At 41.8% G+C, this 23,601-nt stretch overlaps 1 protein-coding gene across 3 annotated transcripts in view; it reads left to right on the top strand.

The window, feature by feature from the left end:
- Nucleotides 1–23,601, top strand: part of zswim2 (zinc finger, SWIM-type containing 2) — a 68,057-nt gene that overhangs the window by 15,387 nt on the left and 29,069 nt on the right. For all 3 annotated transcript variants that reach the window (XM_070874810.1, XM_070874811.1, XM_070874812.1), the window contains 2 exons: nucleotides 2,987–3,027; nucleotides 5,675–5,894. In XM_070874810.1, the coding sequence (XP_070730911.1) occupies nucleotides 2,987–3,027; nucleotides 5,675–5,894 (261 nt within the window). The remainder of the gene's footprint in view (nucleotides 1–2,986; nucleotides 3,028–5,674; nucleotides 5,895–23,601) is intronic.

The raw sequence follows: 23,601 nt of genomic DNA, 5'->3' as shown, positions 1-23,601 counted from the left end.
CATGATTTCCCTTTCATAAATCCATGCTGACTTGGACTGATCCTGTCACTGCTTTCCAAATGCGTTGCTATTTCATCTTTAATAATTGATTCCAACATTTTCCCCACTACTGATGTCAGGCTAACCTGTCAATACTTACCTGTTTTTTTTCTCCTCCTTTCTTAAAAAGTGGGGTTACATTAGCTACCCTCCAGTCCATAGAAACTGATCCAGAGTCGATAAACTGTTGGAAAATGATCACTAATGCATCCACTATTTCTTGGGCCACTTCCTTAAGTACTCTGGGATGCAGACTATCAGGCCCTGGGGATTTATCGGCCTTCAATCCCATCAATTTCCCGAACACAATTTCCTGACTATTAAGGATTTCCTTCAGTTCCTCCTTCTCACTAGACCCTCGATCCCCTCGTATTTCCGGAAGGTTATTTGTGTCTTCTTCGTGAAGACAGAACCAAAGTATTTGTTCAATTGGTCGGACCATTTCTTTGTTCCCCATTATAAATTCACCTGAAACTGACTGCAAGGGACCTACGTTTGTCTTCACTAATCTTTTTCCCTTCACATATCTATAGAGGCTTTTGCAGTCAGTTTTTATGTTCCCTGCAAGCTTCCTCTCATACTCTATTTTCCCCCTCCTAATTAAACCCTTTGTCCTCCTCTGCTGAATTATAAAATTCTCCCAATCCTCAGGTTTGTTGCTTTTTCTGGCCAATTTATATGCCTCTTCCTTGGATTTAACACTATCCTTAATTTCCCTTGTTTGCCACGGTTGAGCCACCTTCACCATTTTATTTTTACTCCAGACTGGGATGTACAATTGTTGAAGTTCATCCATGTGATCTTTAAATGTTTGCCATTGCCTATTCCACCGTCAATGCTTTAAGTATCATTCGTCAGTCTATTCTAGCCAATTCACGTCTCATACCATCGAAGTTACCTTTCCTTAAGTTCAGGACCCTAGTCTCTGAATTAACTGTGTCACTTCCATCTTAATAAAGAATTCTACCATATTATGGTCACTCTTCCCCAAGGGTCCTTGCACAACAAGATTGCTAATTAGACCTTTCTCATTACACATCACCCAGTCTAGGATGGCCAGCCCTCTAGTTGGTTCCTCGACATATTGGTCTAGAAAACATCCCTAATACACTCCAGGAAATCCTCCTCCATTGCTACCAGTTTGGTTAGCCTAATCTATATGTAGATTAAAGTCACCCATGATAACTGCTGGACCTATTGCACGCATCCCTAATTTCTTGTTTGATGCTGTCCCCGACCTCACTACTACTGTTTGGTGGTCTGTACACAACTCAGACTAGAGTCTACTTTAAGATGTTGGCTGTAATTTGGATAAGTTCTCAGTTCACTGCTTGGGACGTTGCTCTTAATAGTCTTCAGAATAATGGGAGATTGATTTGCCCATGTGCATCTTCAGAAGAACACAGCTCTTACTGACATGCTCATTGGCACTGGTGCTTTGAGGAAAATTGCAGCTAAGTTTAACGACTGAAAGGTGAAGAAAGGACTTTAAGAAGGAAATGGTCATGCGAATGTACTTTAAAAAGCAGACGTTAATTTAACTCTTAAGTAGATTGGCACAAAATGATCCCCTTTCAGTCATGTCAGCTAAAAGTTGAAAGTGAAGAGTTCTACCATATTCATACATTTAATGTGAAAAAGAAATGTTTTTGTCTTAACTGATTATGAGTTGGCTAAGATTTTAGCATTGCTATGTAGTTTGTTTTGCTGAATTGAAAGTATTCTTTTAATTATTCGAATGATTCTATTGTTTGATTTTTTAAGTGGTTAGAGTCACTGAACCAGTGCATGGTCTGGTAGGATTTCAAGTGACAGGTGAACACAATCAGGTTCTCACTGTAGCAGCAGAAAAATAATGATATATTTATTCAAAACTATTTCAATAAAGAATTGTATAAATTTCAAACATTTACATTATAATTAAAGGCAAAGGAAAGTATGTGGAAGAGGGAAGTGCTTTCAGTAGAAATGATTTTGCTTTCTTTTCCAATCCTGTAAAGATCTGCCATTTTGGGCCTTGTATCTCATCTGGGAGCTGCTCAGCTCTTGTCATCTGTATGAGTAGTTGATCAGCATCTTTTCTCCTTCCTGGATGTTAATTGGGAAGTGTCTGAGCCAGGAAATTCAAAACTAATTGAGCAATGGTGTGTATTTAGCCAGTACTGAGTTTTCCCAGCATAGGCACCTCCTAATCTATATTCAGGAAAGGAAAGGATGTCGGTGTTCTTTCCAAAGCTGATAGTCATACAGCTGATGTTATCTGAGCTGCTGCTTAATGAAAGGGCAAATTTGAAATGGGTCTCCATAGGATAAGAAAGTAACATATCAGATATTGTTTAACTAATCAGATCATAATATCAATTAGATGGAGAGGAAATACTTTATATTTTAAGCACTTTTGCACTTCTCTTTTCACAAGCTTAAACTTTCAAAATATAATTAGTACGTTAATGTAAACATCATTAAGTGTGTGAAAATACTGCTTATGTACTTCAAGTTTATCCTGTGAATAGTTGAGCCATACAGACTAGCCACAATGTCCAAGTTAGTCTCTAGTTTGTGTTGAGTTAGCTGATCTTAGCTGGAATGGTAGTAGGATGCTATGGTTGGCCTCAGTGCCCTGGGTTAAATAAAGGTAAATCTGCCATGGTTTCTCCTTACTGCTAATCATAGATCACTGCTGGTGCACATACGTGGAACACAGGTCTTACCCGCTGCAGTCAAATACCCTGCCAATCCTCACTATTAAGGCTCACAAATAAATAATGGTCAGGTGAACAATGTACTGGGGTGTCAAGAGCACTGGGAATCATTCCCCAGCCAGGACTTAACCCCATCAATAAAGGTGAAAGAAAAAAAAACGAATATTAAAATATGCCTATGGTTGCTTTGAAACTGACATATTGGTATTTTCGGATATATTTTAACTTGCTTCTTTTTTAAACAGGGTGTTGTTAAAGAAGTTCAGATTACCACGTGGTCATGAATGTAAGTTTTATAATTCAGTTCTTCAGTTATAGAATTGAAGATTTTAGTACATAAGTTTAGCACTGCTTAATAGAATGTTCTAAGCTGCCCTTTGAAACTGAGCTCACCAGGACTGTAAAAGAATCCAATATGTTACATTTTAATTACTTTCTTGCATTCTAAGGTAAACTATGCATAGATTTAATTTACAATAGTTTTTGCCAGTGAAGCTGCCTCATCCAAATATCTGATATCTTAGCACCCTGCAAATTACTTTCCTTACTATTCAGCAATGGGTATATTATTGCAACTTGCAGGCGCTTCATCTGATGGCCATTTTGAAGGCGATAATTCCAGCAAGGTGAGTTTACTGCAGACACAATGTACTTGTGATAGACTGGAGAAATTAACTTTTACCAACAAAAGAAGTTAAACATACAAGGGAGTTGTAAGATTTTCTTGCATTACTGTTAGGTTCCACTTGTTTAAATTTATAGGACGGCTTGGATTATTATACAGTTTTTCCTTTTATATTACCAAAATATATTTGAAGGGATTTGGAGTTCTGCACTATAATTTTATCTGCAGAGCTTTTATGGTAATCAAATGATGAGAAATATTAATTTGTGGCTAACACTGAGACAATGCTTTAGTTTAACACTGCACCTTCATTGTTTCCATATGTATTACATCTTGTATTATCCAATGTTGTGTGCCGTGCATTATGGTCATCTAATATAGGGCCCAAATTTCCCCAACCCCTTTTTCCGGCGCACTCTCCTGAGATGCGCTGACTTTGTGCACTCAAAACGGTGCCAAAAAACTTACTAACGATTGTGGCCACTCTGCTGTATGTCCCTGGCGCGGCGTTTCTCGTGGAGTGGGGTCGGAGCTACAGCCCTGCGCTGAAAACGGTGCCGGCAGCTGCGCATATGCTCAGTGGAGTCTGCGCGCAGACACAATAGCTCCTCGCCCTCCCAGCGCGTCCTGCAGCCAGACTCGATGCTCGCCGCCCCTATCCCTGGCCGAAGGGACGACCCAATAATCTTCAACAGCACCTCCCGATAAAACATGGGCCAGCAGGCAGCAATGTGGAAAGAACGTTGCATTTTGTTTGGGCACATGTCAAATCGTTATGACCCAACACTGATTAAGTTTTCCCTGGAGAGAAATCCAGTCCCTCAGAGAGAAGTCAAGTCCCTCGGGGGGCCGAGTTAGGAAGGTAGGACTTAAGTTTTATTATTTATTTATTTTTAAAAAATGTATTATTGAAGGTTTTTATGCTTCTTTAATATTGTTGTGAAGGTGTTTAGTGCTTTGCAAGATCCTCTGTGCTTTCCTTCACCACCCCCCCGCCCCCTCCATCTCTGGCTACCTGCGCTGATTTCTTAACTCTCCACAAGGGTTTTCTGTGCAGCCACAAGTGGCCACATACGCTGGCCTACGTTAGTTTGGAGCAACTATTAGCTGTCCAAACTGGCTTAAATGGCTAAAACAGGCATAGGTGGCTGGTAACGTCCCCTTTTGAAAAAAAAACTAAACTAAAAAAAATCCTAACGAACTCACTTAAACTGGTGCAAATTAAATGTGCAGAATGGGGATTTGTAAGATACTCCAGAAAAATCATGTTGCTCAAAAAAAAACAGAGAAACTCCTGGCCAAATTTGGGCCCCTAAAGCTGGCTGATAAATGACAACGAAATAAGTGTTTCTACAGTAAAACCGTTCATGTAGCACTTATATATGTGTGCATTTGTTTGAATATTGGAAGGTCTCTTTTATATCCCAGGCTGTAAAAAGTTAAGTATAACCAACTTGATCATCTCAGAGCAGGGATTGTTGGGAGCTTCCAACTAGGCTCACTGTGCATCTGCACCTACTAGCTGTACAAGAAAATGACTACTTTAATTCTTCAGTGGTTCTTTTATGATTTCCCGAATTGAGCCCCACTGTGTTACAATTCACTTTGTTTTAATTTATTGAAAATATCAGTTACTTATTAGAGTTCCCTTTAATATAATTGAAAACTAATACAAATGAAAATAAGTTTTAAATATGCCTGCACAGGTCCCCTGTTGGTTCATTTGGTAAAAGCAATTTGCAGCTGAGCTAAAAAGATCATAAGGTCCTGGGTTCAACTCCCAGGCTGTGTTTAGTCTGCTGATCTAAACTGGGACAGTTATAATATGCTGTAGATGAGTCCAGTGATTCTGAGCTAGGAAGGGAAAATCAGCTGGGGTTCCTGTTGCTAATTATTATCCAGTGACTCCTTGAAAGTGTGCTTGAATGGTTATTGGGCAAGGACAGCATCAGGTTCTGTCATGATGCATCTTGTCATTGAATAGCTTGCTAACACTCAATGCCAAGCCTCACCCATGAAGAATTGTCATTTGAGTGAGATATAAGGAACCGAGCATAAATCAGTAGGGGAGACAAATTGAAAGGAGAATAAATTGATTTCACGTTTAATTCTATTTGTGATTCTAACTGTGCGGAACTATGTATTCTTCCAAACATAAAGTGATGATTAGACAATGTAAAAACCTTATATTGATGCTATAATTGCATGGAACATGGTAAAGGAAAATAATGCTGCATTAAGTATAATTGTAGATTGTTCCATAAGTATTGGCATGAACGTGTAATTGCTGTGGCTCCACTCTTTTCAGACTCCTTTCAACTTGGCCTCGTGGACCGAGAAATTGAAATATTGCTGGACAGTCTTCATACAGAGCAGACTCTACAGCCACACGCCAGCAAATCTAAGATTGAGCAGAATGTTGAAGAAGTGGTTGGAGTAATATGCCAGAAGGAAATTGACCCAGAGGATGTCTGTCCTATTTGTCAGGAAGAGCTATTGAAAAAGAAACAACCTGTAACATATTGCAGGTCAGACTTATGTTTGTTGTAATATTAGATTATGTTTTTGAACAGAGGAGCAGAATGAAAAAGAAAACAAACTTGTAAAATAGCTCACAAAATATTGTTTGATCAGCGTGGGGCAAGTTTAATATTTTGGCAGCTTCTTAAACTCAGCCATTTGAGATTGCTGTTGTGATTACCCAGAGGACAGATATGTTGATATGCTCCATACTTATACATCATGCATTGAATTGTTAACATGCGGAAAGTGTTAAGAATGTTATTTATAATCGATGACAGTTCAAGTACTACTGCTATGCTTACCCCCCTCACTTAAGGTAGCTAATCGTGGCAGAGCAAAGCTTAAAATAAGCATAACTAATAATAGTAAGTAGTATATTTATTCCACATGACTTTATAAATTCTTAATTTTGGTTTATTCAAAAATTGCTGTTTAATAATTTATAATAAGTTTAGAAATCCTTGTGTACCTGCAAATTCCAATGGTGGCCCCTGTAGTTATGTTGGGCGAGTGGAACTACACTTATCATTTAGTGATACTGCTCCACAACCTCACTTCATGAGCCTCTAAAATAAATAGGAGACCTCTAAGAATGGATTTACAGATGGCTTGTGAGTAAAACAATTAATCTATAACAAAAAAGGAAAGTCCTAGGTTTGATCCCTGATCTGTTCTGTTCTGAGGTGGCAGTAGAGGCACTACAAAATTCAGCATAAATGGCCTCAGCATCTCTTGGTTAAGGAAAATGAAGACAACAATTAACCAGGGTTCCCACTCTTTATTACTGTCCAGTTTCGCCCTGCATGTGTAGAAACATAGAAACATAGAAACATAGAAAATAGATGCAGGAGTAGGCCATTCGGCCCTTCGAGCCTGCACCACCATTCAATGAGTTCATGGCTGAACATGTAACATCAGTACCCCATTCCTGCGTTCTCGCCATACCCCTTGATCCCCCTAGTAGTAAGGACTACATCTAACTCCTTTTTGAATATATTTAGTGAATTGGCCTCAACAACTTTCTGTGGTAGAGAATTCCACAGGTTCACCACTCTCTGGGTGAAGAAGTTTCTCCTCATCTCAGTCCTAAATGGCTTACCCCTGATCCTGAGGCTGTGACCCCTGGTTCTGGACTTCCCCAACATTGGGAATATTCTTCCTGCATCAACCCTGTCGAAACCTGTCCGAATTTTAAACGTTTCTATGAGATCCCCTCACATTCTTCTGAACGCCAGTGAATACAAGCCCAGTTGATCCAGTCTTTCTTGATATGTCAGTCCTGCCATCCCAGGATTCAGTCTGGTGAACCTTCGCTGCACTCCCTCAATAGCAAGAATGTCCTTCCTCAAGTTAGGAGACCAAACTGTACACAATACTCGAGGTGTGGCCTCACAAAGGCCCTGTACAACTGTAGTAACACCTCCCTGCCCCTGTACTCAAATCCCCTTGCTATGAAGGCCAACATGCCATTTGCTTTCTTAACCGCCTGCTGTACCTGCATGCCAACCTTCAATGACTGATGTACCATGACACCCAGGTCTAGTTGCACCTCCCCTTTTCCTAATCTGTCACCATTCAGATAATAGTCTGTCTCTCTGTTTTTACCACCAAAGTGGATAACCTCACATTTATCCACATTGTACTTCATCTGCCATGCATTTGCCCACTCACCTAACCGATCCAAGTCACTCTGCAGCTTCATAGCATCCTCCTCACAGCTCACACTGCCACCCAACTTAGTGTCATCTGCAAATTTGGAGATACTACATTTAATCCCCTCGTCTAAATCATTAATGTACAATTTAAACAGCTGGGGCCCCAGCAAAGAACCTTGTGGTACACCACTAGTCACTGCCTGCCATTCTGAAAAGTACCCATTTACTCCTACTCTTTGCTTCCTGTCTGCCAATCAGTTCTCAATCCACGTCAGCACACTACCCCCAATCCCATGTGCTTTAACTTTGCACATTAATCTCTTGTGTGGGACCTTGTCGAAAGCCTTCTGAAAGTCCAAATGCACCACATCAACTGGTTCTCCCTTGTCCACTCTACTGGAAACATCCTCAAAAAATTCCAGAAGATTTGTCAAGCATGATTTCCCTTTCACAAATCCATGCTGACTTGGACCTATCATGTAACCTCTTTCCAAATGCGCTGCTATGACATCCTTAATAATTGATTCCATCATTTTACCCACTACTAATGTCAGGCTGACCAGTCTATAATTCAGTTTTCTCTCTCCCTCCTTTTTTAAAAAGTGCGGTTACATTGGCTACCCTCCACTCCATAGGAACTGATCCAGAGTCTATGGAATGTTGGAAAATGACTGTCAATGCATCCGCTATTTCCAAGGCCACCTCCTTAAGTACTCTGGGATGCAGACCATCAGGCCCTGGGGATTAATCGGCCTTCAATCCCATCAATTTCCCCAACACAATTTCCCGACTAATAAGGATTTCCCTCAATCCTTCCTTCTTACGAGACCCTCTGACCCCTTTTATATCCGGAAGGTTGTTTGTGTCCTCCTTAGTGAATACCGAACCAAAGTACTTGTTCAATTGGTCTGCCATTTATTTGTTCCCAGTTATGACTTCCCCTGATTCTGACTGCAGGGGACCTACGTTTGTCTTTACTAACCTTTTTCTCTTTACATATCTATATAAGATTTTGCAGTCCATTTTAATGATCCCTGCAATCTTCCTCGTACTCTATTTTCCCTGCCCTAATCAAACCCTTTTTCCTCCTCTACCGGGTTCTAAATTTCTCCCAGTTCCCGGGTTCACTGCTATTTCTGGCCAATGTGTATGCCATTTCCTTGGCTTTAATACTATCCCTGATTTCCCTTGATAGCCACGGTTGAGCCACCTTCCCTTTTTTATTTTTACGCCAGACAGGGATGTACAATTGTTGTAGTTCATCCATGCGGTCTCTAAATATCTGCCATTGCCCATCCACTGTCAACCCTTTAAGCATCATTCGCCAATCTATCCTAGCCAATTCACGCCACATACCTTCAAAGTTACCCTTCTTTAAGTTCTGGACCATGGTCTCTGAATTAACTGTTTCATTCTCCATCCTAATGTAGAATTCCACCATATTATGGTCACTCTTCCCCAAGGGGCCTCGCACAACAAGATTGCTAATTAATCCTCTCTCATTACACAACACCCAGTCTAAGATGGCTTCCTCCCTAGTTGGTTCCTCGACATATTGGTCTGGAAAACCATCCCTTATGCATCCAGGAAATCCTCCTCCACCGTATTGCTTCCAGTTTGGTTAGCCCAATCTATATGCATATTAAAGTCACCCATGATAACTGCTGCACCTTTATTGCATGCACCCCTAATTTCCTGTTTGATGCCCTCCCCAACATCACTACTACTGTTTGGAGGTCTGTACACAACTCCTACTAGCATTTTCTGCCGCTTGGTATTCCATAGCTCCACCCATACCGATTCCACACCATCCAAGCTAATGTCTTTCCTTACAATTGCATTAAGTTCCTCCTTAACCAGCAACGCCACCCCGCCTCCTTTTCCTTTCTGTCTATCCTTCCTAAATGTTGAATACCCTTGGATGTTGAGTTCCCAGCCTTGGTCACCCTGGAGCCATGGCTCCGTGATGCCAACCACATCGTATCCATTAACTGCTATCTGCACAGTTAATTCGTCCACCTTATTCTGAATACTCCTCACATTGAGGCACAGAGCCTTCAGGCTTGCCTTTTTAACAAACTTAGACCCTTTAGAATTTTGCTGCAAAGTGGCCCTTTTTGTTTATTGCCTTCGGTTTCTCTGCCCTCCACTTTTACTCATCTCCTTTCTGTCTTTTGCTTCTGTCTCCATTTTGTTTCCCTCTGTCTCCCTGAATTGGTTCCCATCCCCGCCATATTAGTTTAACTCCTCCCCAACAGCACTAGCAAACACTCCCCCTAGGACATTGGTTCCGGTCCTGCCTAGGTGCAGACCGTCCGGTTTGTACTGGTCCCACCTCTCCCAGAACCGGTTCCACTGCCCCAGGAATTAGAATCCCTCCCTGCTGCACCACTGCTCAAGCCACATATTCATCTGAGCTATCTTGCAATTCCTAGCACGTGGCACTGGTAGCAATTACTACTTTTGAGGTCCTATTTGAGGTCGACATTGGGTGAGGATGGGATTGGCCTAATTTGTGATACATCCCCCAATCAAGAAGCCTCCCTATGCTGACTGCATGGGCTAATACATAAAGAAAAGTCAGTTGGCTGAGATACTAAAAGCAGTGTTTACATAATTATTTTATAACACCATGAACACCAACACCAGACTTTGATTTTGAAAGTATAGTTTTAATTTCTAAATCATAGTCGTAATCACAATTGTCTCTATTGGTTGTTATTGGCTTTAATGATAATTATCTGCACCTTGGTTAACTGGCTCACTGAGCAATCTGTGTACTTAATTAACATAGGGGGTACAGATAGGAGCTTTGTCTACTGCTACCAAACAGAGGTTGTCATTTCATTGATTTTAATAGTGAAACATTAGAAGGTAATTGACCTGTAATTTTAGCTTCTATGGAAAATTAAATTTGTTGAAACTGGGGTCAATGCTTTCAGTGCACCAATAAATATAAATGTTTGGTATTTGATTGCTTTGTGACTGGAGGATAAGTTTCAGTGATTAATATTTCAAATTCACAGGACTGGTGTCATTCCTCCTGAGAGTATGTAACATGGTAGATATGCATACTAATGGTCATCATGATCTCTGACAATGCATGGAAGAAAGTAATTAATTTTGTGCAATTTCTGCATCTTTAAGTGCATGTTTAAAAGAAAGTGAGTAGCTTTATAAATCCCGCTTCTACCACTGTTGAGGAAGCAGAGATCTGCAAATGCACAGTGGGCTTGAAGCTCTTGGCAAATTTTAATAGTAGCAAGGAGCCAACAGGAAAGTCAGCTGTTTGCTACAATTAGACATTTAACATCAGTATGCAGCCATCAAAGCTCTTAAAAACATTCAATTCAAAGTTTTGAAAGTTGGCTGTACACAATATGCAATGAGGAGCACTAGTGGTAGATGATCATTTCTTTCAGATTGGGTCACTATCCATGACATACATGATGCATTATAAACTGATACCAGAATAAATGGGCATTAGTATGTTTTTTAACATAATGTTACATTTTTATTTTTCATTATTGGAAATTCTCAGTAACATTTTATTGGTTTCAAATCCTTTCAAATTAGAATATTGTTGTACCTTTTTGATTAACCTGACCCACCAGTTTCCTGCTCCTGCTTTGACCTGGATAATTGCTGAAACTGAATACTAGCAAAGTCTGTGCACAGCTTTTAATTGTAGGTAATTTAAAGCATTGTTAAAATGAAGACATTTGTCTTCACCTCAGTAGTACCTGTGAGAACAATAACATATCTCTGAGTATACCTGTGTTCCTTTTTGCTGACTACTTGGGACTATTTGTACTAATCAAGGTGAGGAATATTTGTACACTTTCCATTTTATGCATCCAATATCAGGATTGACAATCCCACGAGTTACAAAAAAGTCAGATGCAGGTAAAGTCCCCACCACTCTGCCTCAACCAACCTCTTCTGGACTGCCATTATAATTTTCAATTTTCTACTCCATGCTCTCTGAGTGAGATTGCCATTTAATGCTGAACTACAGACAAGTATTGTGTATACCCACTACCCAAAGCTATTTCATGTTAAACCTTAATGCAACCAAACAGAGGGGACCATCAGTCGGGGTTGGATTCAAACCCAGGTCTGAGGCTTAAACCACTGTGTCACACAATCCAAAATACAGCCTATTCTGCAGTGAAGGCTGTGGAATTTGAACTTGGTTCATATCCACCTATGACTTTTGGAGAACGTTTATATCTTTCTTATTCCAAATATTCTAGTTAATTTCTTATAGAGCAGGATACTGCCTTCTCTCTATCTGTGATTTTGACAAACCTGTCAGGTGAATGAGGATCAATCTAAATATATATAATTTTGCTATGTTACTGAAGCCATTATGATCTTGCCATCTATGGTGACAAACAGAGCCTAAAATAAAAAAAACAGTGCTTTGAATTGAACTCTTTCTAGCTTTGTTGTGTTAGACAGCACCAGGGAGGTGAGCACCAGAACACCATGATAACTTCTTCAGTATATGCTTGAGCAATTGTTTGTTCTCAAACAAGACCTTCAAATGAGATGTTGAACTGAGCTCCTGTTCCAGTGTTTCAAGTGGACATAGAACATCCTAGTACTATTTGAGGAAGATGGGGGTGCTCATCCAGTGTATTGGCCAACAGCTTAAAACTCACTGATCATTCGCCTCATGTCATCTCTGTTACTTTGCTTGTGCAGAATGCCTGCCATGTTTGCCTACATAATGACAGTCATTTTACTTGACAAGTATTTCATTAGTCTAGATTTTCTGAGTAGATGTAAACTCACCTAAAAAGTTAGGTGATGTAGGAAGAGTGATGCGTGCTGACCCCATGTGTATTTTGGGGTTAACCTCATTACCATAATATTGTCGAGCTCCTAGCATTAAAACACGTGATTTGGAACTTACCCAGAGCAGGTCAGAAAACAGAGCATTTCTTAAATGAGGCTACTAAAATTGTCCTGGAGGTGGAGACTAATGTTAATGCTCCCTCCATTATAACACAAGTGGAAACAATGCTTTAAGAAGTTCAATAACTTTACCAGATCAGCCAAGATAGGATAATCTACATTACAAAGTGCACTAAGCATGTATGTCACTTACAGTTATCTCCCCCCCACTTATTTACAGTACTTTCAATGCTTACCATGCATGCATGACAATTATGAAACAGGGTGACACTTGTGTATTACTTTTAGTCATCATGACAACGGGAGCTTCTCACTTATTCTACTCTAGTTGCAGGAGAAGTTAGCCCATAGAAAAGAAAAGGAACATTATCAGAATGAAGGCCTCTAACATAGGTTCTTTAATCCTATGCAGTCTTGTGTAGAGAGACCTTCTCAGCACAAGAATGTGTTTAAGAGCATATCCATCACATATTGTCACCAAGAGGAAGCACTGAAGAAGCAATTCTAGGCAATCACGCACATTTCATGTAGAATTATTAAAAAATTGTTTGCACTGAAGTTGGACTCTACGCAGAAATTATCTTGCGCAGGTTTTGCATCATGTCATAGAAGTTGCCATAAATGGGAGTATCAGCAGTTGAGTGGCAGAGTTCAGGAACTTTAGTTGAAGGTGGAGAAAACGGGGAAGATATAGAATGTCTGATGATGCAGTGGCCAGATTTTCACATCAGGAGAAGCTCTCCTCTAAAAGAGCTTGCCAAATGCATCTTCAACCTGGAGAGGGAGGGTGAACAGCCAGTTGTCGTGGTACATGAAGGTACCAACGATATAGGTAAGAAGCGGGAAGAGGTCCTACAAGCTGAATTTAGGGAGCTAGGAGTTAAATTAAAAAGTAGGACCTCAAAGGTAGTAATCTCTGGATTGCTACCAGTGCCACGTGCTAATCAGAGTGGAGGGAGCAGGATAGTTAGAATAAATACGTGGCTTGAGCAGTGGTGCAAGAGGGAGGGATTCAAATTCCTGGGACATTGGAACCAGTTCTGGGGGAAGTGGGACCTGTACAAAAGGGACGGTCAGCACTTGGGCAGGACTGAACTGATGTCCAAGGGGTAACATTTGCTAATGCAGTTCGGGAATGTTTAAACTAATATGGCAGGGGGATGGAAACCTATGCAGCAAGACAGGGCGAAGTAATATGGAGTCAGAAACAGATGGTAGAAAGGTAAAAAGCAATAGTGGAAGGCCGAGTAAACAAAGGCAAGAAACAAAAAGGGCCACGCTACATCATAATTCTAAAAGGACAAAGGATGTTAAAAAAACAAGCCTGAAGGCTTTGTGTCTTAATGCAAGGAGTATCCGTAACAAGGTGGATGAATTAACTGTACAAATAGATGTTAACAGATATGATGTGATTGGGATTATAGAGACGTGGCTCCAGGATGATCAGGGCTGGGAACTCAACATCCAAGGGTATTCAACATTCAGAAAGGATAGAATAAAAGGAAAAGGAGGTGGGGTAGCATTGCTGGTTAAAGAGGAGATTACTGCAATAGTTTGGAAGGACATTAGCTTGGATGATTTGGAATCTATATGGGTAAAGCTGCAGAACACCAAAGGGCAAAAAACGTTAGTGGGAGTTGTGTACAGACCTCCAAACAGTAGTAGTGATGTTGGGGAGGGCATCAAACAGGAAATTAGGGGTGCATGCAATAAAGGTGCAGCAGTTATCATGGGTGACTTTAATATGCATATTGATTGGGCTAACCAAACTGGAAACAATATGGTGCAGGAGGATTTCCTGGAGTGCATAAGGGATGGTTTTCTGGACCAATATGTGGAGGAACTAACTAGGGGGGAGGCCATCTTAGACTGGGTGTTGTGTAATGAGAGAGACCATGGTCCAGAACTTAAAGAAGGGTAACTTTGAAGGTATGAGGCGTGAATTGGCTAGGATAGATTGGCGAATGATACTTAAGGGGTTGACAGTGGATGGGCAATGGCAGACATTTAGAGATCGCATGGATGAACTACAACAATTGTACATCCCTGTCTGGCGTAAAAATAAAAAAGGGAAGGTGGCTCAACCGTGGCTATCAAGGGAAATCAGGGATAGTATTAAAGCCAAGGAAGTGGCATACAAATTGGCCAGAAATAACAGCGAACCCGGGGACTGGGAGAAATTTAGAACTCAGCAGAGGAGGACAAAGGGTTTGATTAGGGCAGGGAAAATAGAGCACGAGAGGAAGCTTGCAGGGAACATTAAAATGGACTGCAAAAGCTTCTATCGATATGTAAAGAGAAAAAGGTTAGTAAAGACAAACGTAGGTCCCCTGCAGTCAGAATCAGGGGAAGTCATAACGGGAAACAAATAAATGGCAGACCAATTGAACAAGTACTTGATGTGGAATCTATATGGGTAGAGCTGCAGAATACCAAAGGACAAAAAACGTTAGTGGGAGTTGTGTACAGACCTCCAAACAGTAGTAGTGATGTTGGGGAGGGCATCAAACATGAAATTAGGGGTGCGTGCAATAAAGGTGCAGCAGTTATAATGGGTGACTTTAATATGCACATAGATTGGGTTAACCAAACTGGAAGCAATACGGTAGAGGAGGATTTCCTGGAGTGCATAAGGGATGGTTTTTTAGACCAATATGTCGAGGAACCAACTAGGGGGGAGGCCATCTTAGACTGGGTGTTGTGTAATGAGAGAGGATTAATTAGCAATCTCGTTGTGCGAGGCCCCTTGGGGAAGAGTGACCATAATATGGTGGAATTCTGCATTAGGATGGAGAATGAAACAGTTAATTCAGAGACCATGGTCCAGAACTTAAAGAAGGGTAACTTTGAAGGTATGAGGCGTGAATTGGCTAGGATAGATTGGCGAATGATACTGAAGGGGTTGACTGTGGATGGGCAATGGCAGACATTTAGAGACCGCATGGATGAACTACAACAATTATACATTCCTGTCTGTCGTAAAAATAAAAAAGGGAAGGTGGCTCAACCGTGGCTATCAAGGGAAATCAGGGATAGCATTAAAGCCAAGGAAGTGGCATACAAATTGGCCAGAAATAGCAGAGAACCCGGGGACTGGGAGAAATTTAGAACTCAGCAGAGGAGGACAAAGGGTTTGATTAGGGCAGGGAAAATGGAGTACGAGAAGAAGCTTGCAGGGAACATTAAGACGGATTGCAAAAGTTTCTATAGATATGTAAAGAGAAAAAGGTTAGTAAAGACAAACGTAGGTCCCCTGCAGTCAGAATCAGGGGAAGTCATAACGGGGAACAAAGAAATGGCGGACCAATTGAACAAGTACTTTGGTTCGGTATTCACTGAGGAGAACACAAACAACCTTCCGGATATAAAAGGGGTCGGAGGGTCTAGTAAGGAGGAGGAACTGAGGGAAATCCTTATTAGCCGGGAAATTGTGTTGGGGAAATTGATGGGATTGAAGGCCGATAAATCCCCAGGGCCTGATGGACTGCATCCCAGAGTACTTAAGGAGGTGGCCTTGGAAATAGTGGATGCATTGACAGTCATTTTCCAACATTCCATTGACTCTGGATCAGTTCCTATGGAGTGGAGGTTGGCCAATGTAACCCCACTTTTTAAAAAAGGAGGGAGAGAGAAAACAGGGAATTACAGACCGGTCAGCCTGACATCAGTAGTGGGTAAAATGATGGAATCAATTATTAAGGATGTCATTGCAGTGCATTTGGAAAGAGGTAATATGATAGGTCCAAGTCAGCATGGATTTGTGAAAGGGAAATCATGCTTGACAAATCTTCTGGAATTTTTTGAGGATGTTTCCAGTAGAGTGGACAAGGGAGAACCAGTCGATGTGGTATATTTGGACTTTCAGAAGGCTTTCGACAAGGTCCCACACAAGAGATTAATGTGCAAAGTTAAAGCACATGGGATTGGGGGTAGTGTGCTGACATGGATTGAGAACTGGTTGTCAGACAGGAAGCAAAGAGTAGGAGTAAATGGGGACTTTTCAGAATGGCAGGCAGTGACTAGTGGGGTACCGCAAGGTTCTGTGCTGGGGCCCCAGCTGTTTACACTGTACATTAATGATTTAGACGAGGGGATTAAATGTAGTATCTCCAAATTTGCGGATGACACTAAGTTGGGTGGCAGTGTGAGCTGCAAGGAGGATTCTATGAGGCTGCAGAGCGACTTGGATAGGTTAGGTGAGTGGGCAAATGCATGGCAGATGAAGTATAATGTGGATAAATGTGAGGTTATCCACTTTGGTGGTAAAAACAGAGAGACAGACTATTATCTGAATGGTGACAGATTAGGAAAAGGAGAGGTGCAACGAGACCTGGGTGTCATGGTACATCAGTCATTGAAGGTTGGCATGCAGGTACAGCAGGCGGTTAAGAAAGCAAATGGCATGTTGGCCTTCATAGCGAGGGGATTTGAGTACAAGGGCAGGGAGGTGTTGCTACAATTGTACAGGGCCTTGGTGAGGCCACACCTGGAGTATTGTGTACAGTTTTGGTCTCCTAACCTGAGGAAGGACATTCTTGCTGTTGAGGGAGTGCAGCGAAGGTTCACCAGACTGATTCCCGGGATGGCGGGACTGACCTATCAAGAAAGACTGGATCAACTGGGCTTGTATTCACTGGAGTTCAGAAGAATGAGAGGGGACCTCATAGAAACGTTTAAAATTCTGACGGGGTTAGACAGGTTAGATGCAGGAAGAATGTTCCCAATGTTGGGGAAGTCCAGAACCAGGGGACACAGTCTAAGGATAAGGGGGAAGCCATTTAGGACTGAGATGAGGAGGAATTTCTTCACCCAGAGAGTGGTGAACCTGTGGAATTCTCTACCACAGAAAGTTGTTGAGGCCAATTCACTAAATATATTCAAAAAGGAGTTAGATGAAGTCCTTACTACTAGGGGAATCAAGGGGTATGGTGAGAAAGCAGGAATGGGGTACTGAAGTTGCATGTTCAGCCATGAACTCATTGAATGGCGGTGCAGGCTAGAAGGGCCGAATGGCCTACTCCTGCACCTATTTTCTATGTTTCTATGTTTCTATGTTCGGTATTCACTAAGGAGGACACAAACAACCTTCTGGATATAAAAGGGGTCAGAGGGTCTAGTAAGAAGGAGGAACTGAGAGAAATCCTTATTCGTCGGGAAATTGTGTTGGGGAAGTTGATGGGATTGAAGGCCGATAAATCCCCAGGGCCTGATAGACTGCATCCCAGAGTACTTAAGGAGGTGGCCTTGGAAATAGCGGATGCATTGACAGTCATTTTCCAACATTCCATTGACTCTGGATCAGTTCCTATGGAGTGGAGGGTAGCCAATGTAACCCCACTTTTAAAAAAAGGAGGGAGGGAGAAAACGGAATTATAGACCGGTCAGCCTGACATCGGTAGTGGGTAAAATGATGGAATCAATTATTAAGGATGTCATAGCAGCGCATTTGGAAAGAGGTGATATGATAGGTCCAAGTCAGCATGGATTTGTGAAAGGGAAATCATGCTTGACAAATCTTCTGGAATTTTTTGAGGGTGTTTCCAGTAGAGTGGACAAGGGAGAACCAGTTGATGTGGTGTATTTGGACTTTCAGAAGGCTTTCGACAAGGTCCCACACAAGAGATTAATGTGCAAAGTTAAAGCACATGGGATTGGGGGTAGTGTGCTGGCATGGATTGGGAACTGGTTGTCAGACAGGAAACAAAGAGTAGGAGTAAATGGGGACTTTTAAGAATGGCAGGCAGTGCCTGCCACAGAACCTCCCGCAAGGTTCTGTGCTGGGGCCCCAGCTGTTTACATTGTACATTAATGATTTAGACGAGGGGATTAAATATAGTATCTCCAAATTTGCGGATGACACTAAGTTGGGTGGCAGTGTGAGCTGCGAGGAGGATGGTATGAGGCTGCAGAGTGACTTGGACAGGTTAGGTGAGTGGGCAAATGCATGGCAGATGAAGTATAATGTGGATAAATGTCTTTGGTGTTAAAAACAGAGAGACAGACTATTATCTGAATGGTGACAGATTAGGAAAAGGGGAGGTGCAACGAGACCTGGGTGTCATGGTACATCAGTCATTGAAGGTTGGCATGCAGGTACAGCAGGCGGTTAAGAAAGCAAATGGCATGTTGGCGTTCATAGCGAGGGGATTTGAGTACAGGGGCAGGGAGGTGTTACTACAGTTGTACAGGGCCTTGGTGAGGCCACACCTGGAGTATTGTGTACAGTTGTGGTCTCCTAACTTGAGGAAGGACATTCTTGCTATTGAGGGATTGCAGTGAAGGTTCACCAGACTGATTCCCGGGATGGCGGGACTGACATATCAAGAAAGACCGGATCAACTGGGCTTGTATTCACTGGAGTTCAGAAGAATGAGAGGGGATCTCATAGAAACATTTTCATTTCTGACGGGTTTAGACAGGTTAGATGCAGGAAGAATGTTCCCAATGTTGGGGAAGTCCAGAACCACGGGTCACAGACTAAGGATAAGGGGTAAGCCATTTAGGACCGAGATGAGGAGAAACTTCTTCACCCAGAGAGTGGTGAACCTGTGGAATTCTCTACCACAGAAAGTTGTTGAGGCTAATTCACTAAATATATTCAAAAAGGAGTTAGATATAGTCCTTACTACTAGGGGGATCAAGGGGTATGGCGAGAAAGCAGGAATGGGGTACTGAAGTTGCATGTTCAGCCATGAACTCATTGAATGGCGGTGCAGGCTAGAAGGGCCGAATGGCCTACTCCTGCACCTATTTTCTATGTTTCTAACCTCTCTTTGCTAGTCCACTTGATGTCATGGAGGCCCTGGAAGAGGAAGACAGGAATTCTTCCTCTTCCAGGTCCTCCATGATGATGCCACACTGCAGGGTGAAGTCGTTGCCATGTCGCAAGATGACTCAGACCTGCCAAGCAACTGAATTGGTGCTTCACAATGCAACCGATATGATATATTGTGACTCTTGTGATAGAATTGACTACATTTTATCTGTTCTCGGCTGTTTACTATAAAGGGGTCAGAAATTAACATTGAAGAAGGTGATCGTGATCACCCAGGAGTTACTCTTCCACTTTCCTCTCTGGGACAAATATTAATGGTACAATGGATTGCCATAAAATGAAAGCATCATGAAAGTTTCCTGGAAATTGAGCAGTGATTTGCATAATGCAATACTGATGATTGCAAATGAGCTGCACATTAATAAAGTTGACGAATTTCCAATTTATGTTGGTATTATGTGAGGGCCCATGTAGAAAGGGTAAAACTTTTTGCCTCCCCTAGTCTTTCCTTTCTCCTACAATCTAAAAGCTTTTAAAGCCTAACCACAACTTATTGATTTACATCATCTTCTCACCCAGTCTTTTTAACCTTGTTGGTGTTCTGCAATTTGAGCCTTGCCCATTTCACTAGATATTCCAATTTTTTTTAAACTGCGGGAGAAACGAGATGAGTCTGTAATTTGAGTCTAGAATATGCACCTAAATGATGGACTGCCATCTAGCAGCGAAGGTTTGCAATTCTAATGTTTTAAATAAATTCTCAGACACTAGAACCCATATTCCAGCAAGGTAAGTAGTAAAGAGCAGAATACTTCAGCAGTAATCCATGACAGCCACAAGATGGCATTATTAGTGACCCAGAAATCGGCTGCTTCCCGCGGGCGATCAGGTAAAAAAACTTTTTAAAAATGTGCACTTACCTTATCCTGCTTCACCCACGCGAGTTCCCAGTCCTAAGGCCTCCTCTGACTGTGCATCGCAGCGCGTGCACGGCAGGACGTGCACAGGCCTGGAGCTGGAGCCAATCAGGTATAGTATGTTTTCATTCATAATAATGGGAACTCCGTAAGTTGGCGTTCCCATTATTATGAATGAGAAACAGCCCCCAAAACACACAAAACCGATAATAAAAAATAGAAAAAATACACAACATATTTAAATTAAAGTTATTTATGTATTTAAAAAATATATAATTTTGCGATTTTTTTAAAAAGTTTTTTAATTATGGTTTAAAATAAACTTACCATAGTGGGGAGGGTTTTTAACAATAAAATGTGTTTTTATAATTTTATTTTAAAATAGTTTTGTGTATTTTAAAACTCTTACACCTGTAAAAGTAGGCTGTGCTCCTGTTTTTATCAGGCGCAAGAGTTTTGAGGACAATTGCTGGGCAAGATATGGGTAAATCTCGCAAATGCTCTCGCTCCCAAGATATGGAAGATCTGTCAAGTTCCAGCTTGACAGATCGGAAAAGCTGGTTTTCAGCGCATGCGCATTGTGCGCTGAAAACCGGCTTTTGCGATGCCATCCCATAGACGCTCAGTACGGACCCGGGAGGCCGGAATTTCTGCCCCATTGTATGTACAAAGCTGGTGCATTCTAGTGGCAGAAACTGAGTACAACAAGACATAAAGTTCGCTTTTTGAATATCATGCAACTTTCAAATTACAAGCATGCCTTCTCTTTTATAATATTTGCTAAATTGATGTTTTATGATTATTTTAAATAGAAATGTTACATAGATAAATAAGGCAAATTACTGTGATGCCTATTGAATTTGTTTACTGCATGTTTTTCATGGAATCCAGTTGCAAGGAAACAGGAAAAACTACAACACCACAAATTCTTACTTTGTGTAGAATGGAGTGATGTTACATTAGGCAGTGGCTGTTTTTTGGTGATGATTAAACTGCTGTATTCAACTTTTCACATTCATGTACCATATTGCAAGCTTTGTTTAGTACATGCAACACCATGGGCAATAAAATCCCAACATTTTAATTGCTAGAAGCACTGGTTCTGGAAACAATATATCAAGATCATCTTATCAACTAAATTAAAAATCTAAACAAAAATATATTGGGTAATATATTAGCATGGGTAGAGGATTGGCTAACTAACAGAATACAGAGAGTCAGGGTAAATGGTTCATTCTCTGGTTGGCAATCAGTAACTAGTGGGGTGCTGCAGTGATCAGTGCTGGGACCCCAACTATTTATAATCTATATCAATGACTTGGAAGAAGGGACCGAGTATAACGTAGCCAAGTTTGCTGATGATACAAAGATGGGAGGAAAAGCAATGTGTGAGGAGGACACAAAGAATCTGCAAAAGGACATAGACAGGCTAAGTGAGTGGACAAAAATTTGACAGATGGAGTATAATGTTGGAAAATGTGAGATTATGCACTTTCAAAGAGTAAGTTATTATTTAAATGGAGAAAAATTGCAAAGTGCTGCAGTACAACGGGACCTGGGAGTAGTTGTGCATGAAACACAAAAGGTTAGTATGTAAATACAGCAAGTGATCAGGAAGGCCAATGGAATTATTGCAAAGGGGATGGAGTGTAAAAGCAAGGAAGTCTTGCTACAGTTATACAGGGTATTGGTGAGGCCACACCTGGAATACTGCGAGCAGTTTTGGTTTCCATATTTAAGAAATTATATATTTGCTTTGGAGGCAGTTCAGAGAAGGTTCACTAGGTTGATTTTGGAGATGAGGGGGTTGACTTATGAGGAAAGGTTGAGTAGGTTGGGGCTCTACTCATTGGAATTCAGAAGAATGAGAGGTGATCTTATCGAAATGTATAAGATTATAAGGGGGCTTGGCAAGGTGGATGCAGAGAGGATGTTTCCACTGATGGGGGAAACTAGAACTAGGGAGCATTATCTTAGAATAAGGGGCCGCCCATTTAAAACAGAGATGAGGAGGAATTTCTTCTCTCAGAGCGTTGTAAATCTGTGGAATTCGCTGCCTCAGAGAGCTGTGGAAGCTGGGACATTGAATGCATTTAAGACAGAAATAGACAGTTTCTTAACCGATAAGGGGTTATGGGGAGTGGGTAGCGAAGTGGACCTGAGTCCATGATCGGATCAGCCATGATAGAATTAAATGGTGGAGCAGGCTCGAGGGGAACATGGCCTACTCCTGTTTCTATTTCTATGTTCGTATTGCAGGGATGCCTTATGGTGCTGGTGTGGGTGGCACTAACCTGGCGCATCCTGTAGCAGCCAGGGTTTACAGCGTCAAGTGCAGTAAATGTGGCCATGGTGAGGCCATCCCTGGTGTCCGGGCAGCAATGTGGTTGGGTACTGATGCCCTGTGTCCTGTGCAGCATCAGGTGATTGCGAAGAATTTTGATGTTGTTGGTGGTGATGCTGGTGTGTTTAGTGATGTTGGTGTTGGGGCTGATCGTGGTCGTATTCTGAGGACCAAGGTGAGATTTTCTCAAGAGCATCAATGCTGCTGGAATAGATGGCAGCTGAAGTTGAGATGACAGAAGCAATCTGAATGGTGAGAGAGGTTGCTCCAAGGAGGTGACTGTGATTAGAGAGTTCACTGCAGACACTTCCAACTGCATACAGCTCAGAAGTGTCTTCCAAATCCTGAAGGCTTCAGTCACTGAGATTGGAAAGTGAACACCTGTGAAATGGTAGCTTTTATATCACTTCTGCAACTGCCAACTAGTCAAATCAAAGGAGAGTCATTGAGAACCTTGTCATGTATGGAACCTTCATGTAACTGTAACCTTCATAACAACACTGCATACTGTACACACTTAAGAAATGCACACCTTGACCACAGGGGGTGAACTTGTGGGAGACACTCCTCACCTGGTCATCCAGGTATATAAAGGGAGGTCCCACGCAGGGTCATCACTCCTTGGTTCTGTGAATAAAGGTTCTAGCCACAGAGTGACTTTGTCTGCAGAATGTGCCTCATGTGAATTTATAGTAGTGTGTAAGGACATTACATTTGGCGATGAGAAACGGGAATCAACGACTCATGAGAATGGCCACCGGTAGCACAGAGGAACGGTACTGTGTTGGTGAGGACAGGGACGATTTCGTTGAGAGGCTCCAACAGAGCTTTGTCACGAAGGACTGGCTGGGAGATGCAGCGGCTGACAAGCGAAGGGCGCATCTACTGACCAGCTGTGGACCTAAGACGTACGCGGTGATGAAAGACCTGCTCACACCCGAGAAGCCGGCGGACAAAACCTTTGAAGAGCTCAGCAAACTGATCGGTGAACACCTCAAACCGGTGAGCAGTATACACATGGCCCGACACCGATTCTATACACACCGACGTGGGGAAGGACAGAGCGGCAGTCGGCGAGAGGCGGGAGCAGCGTAGTGA

Source organism: Pristiophorus japonicus, chromosome 3 (genome assembly GCF_044704955.1).
Source record: "Pristiophorus japonicus isolate sPriJap1 chromosome 3, sPriJap1.hap1, whole genome shotgun sequence".
In the NCBI taxonomy this organism is placed as follows: domain Eukaryota; kingdom Metazoa; phylum Chordata; class Chondrichthyes; family Pristiophoridae; genus Pristiophorus; species Pristiophorus japonicus.
Note: the sequence above shows the minus strand (reverse complement) of the source record. Positions and strands in the feature narration are given on the sequence as shown.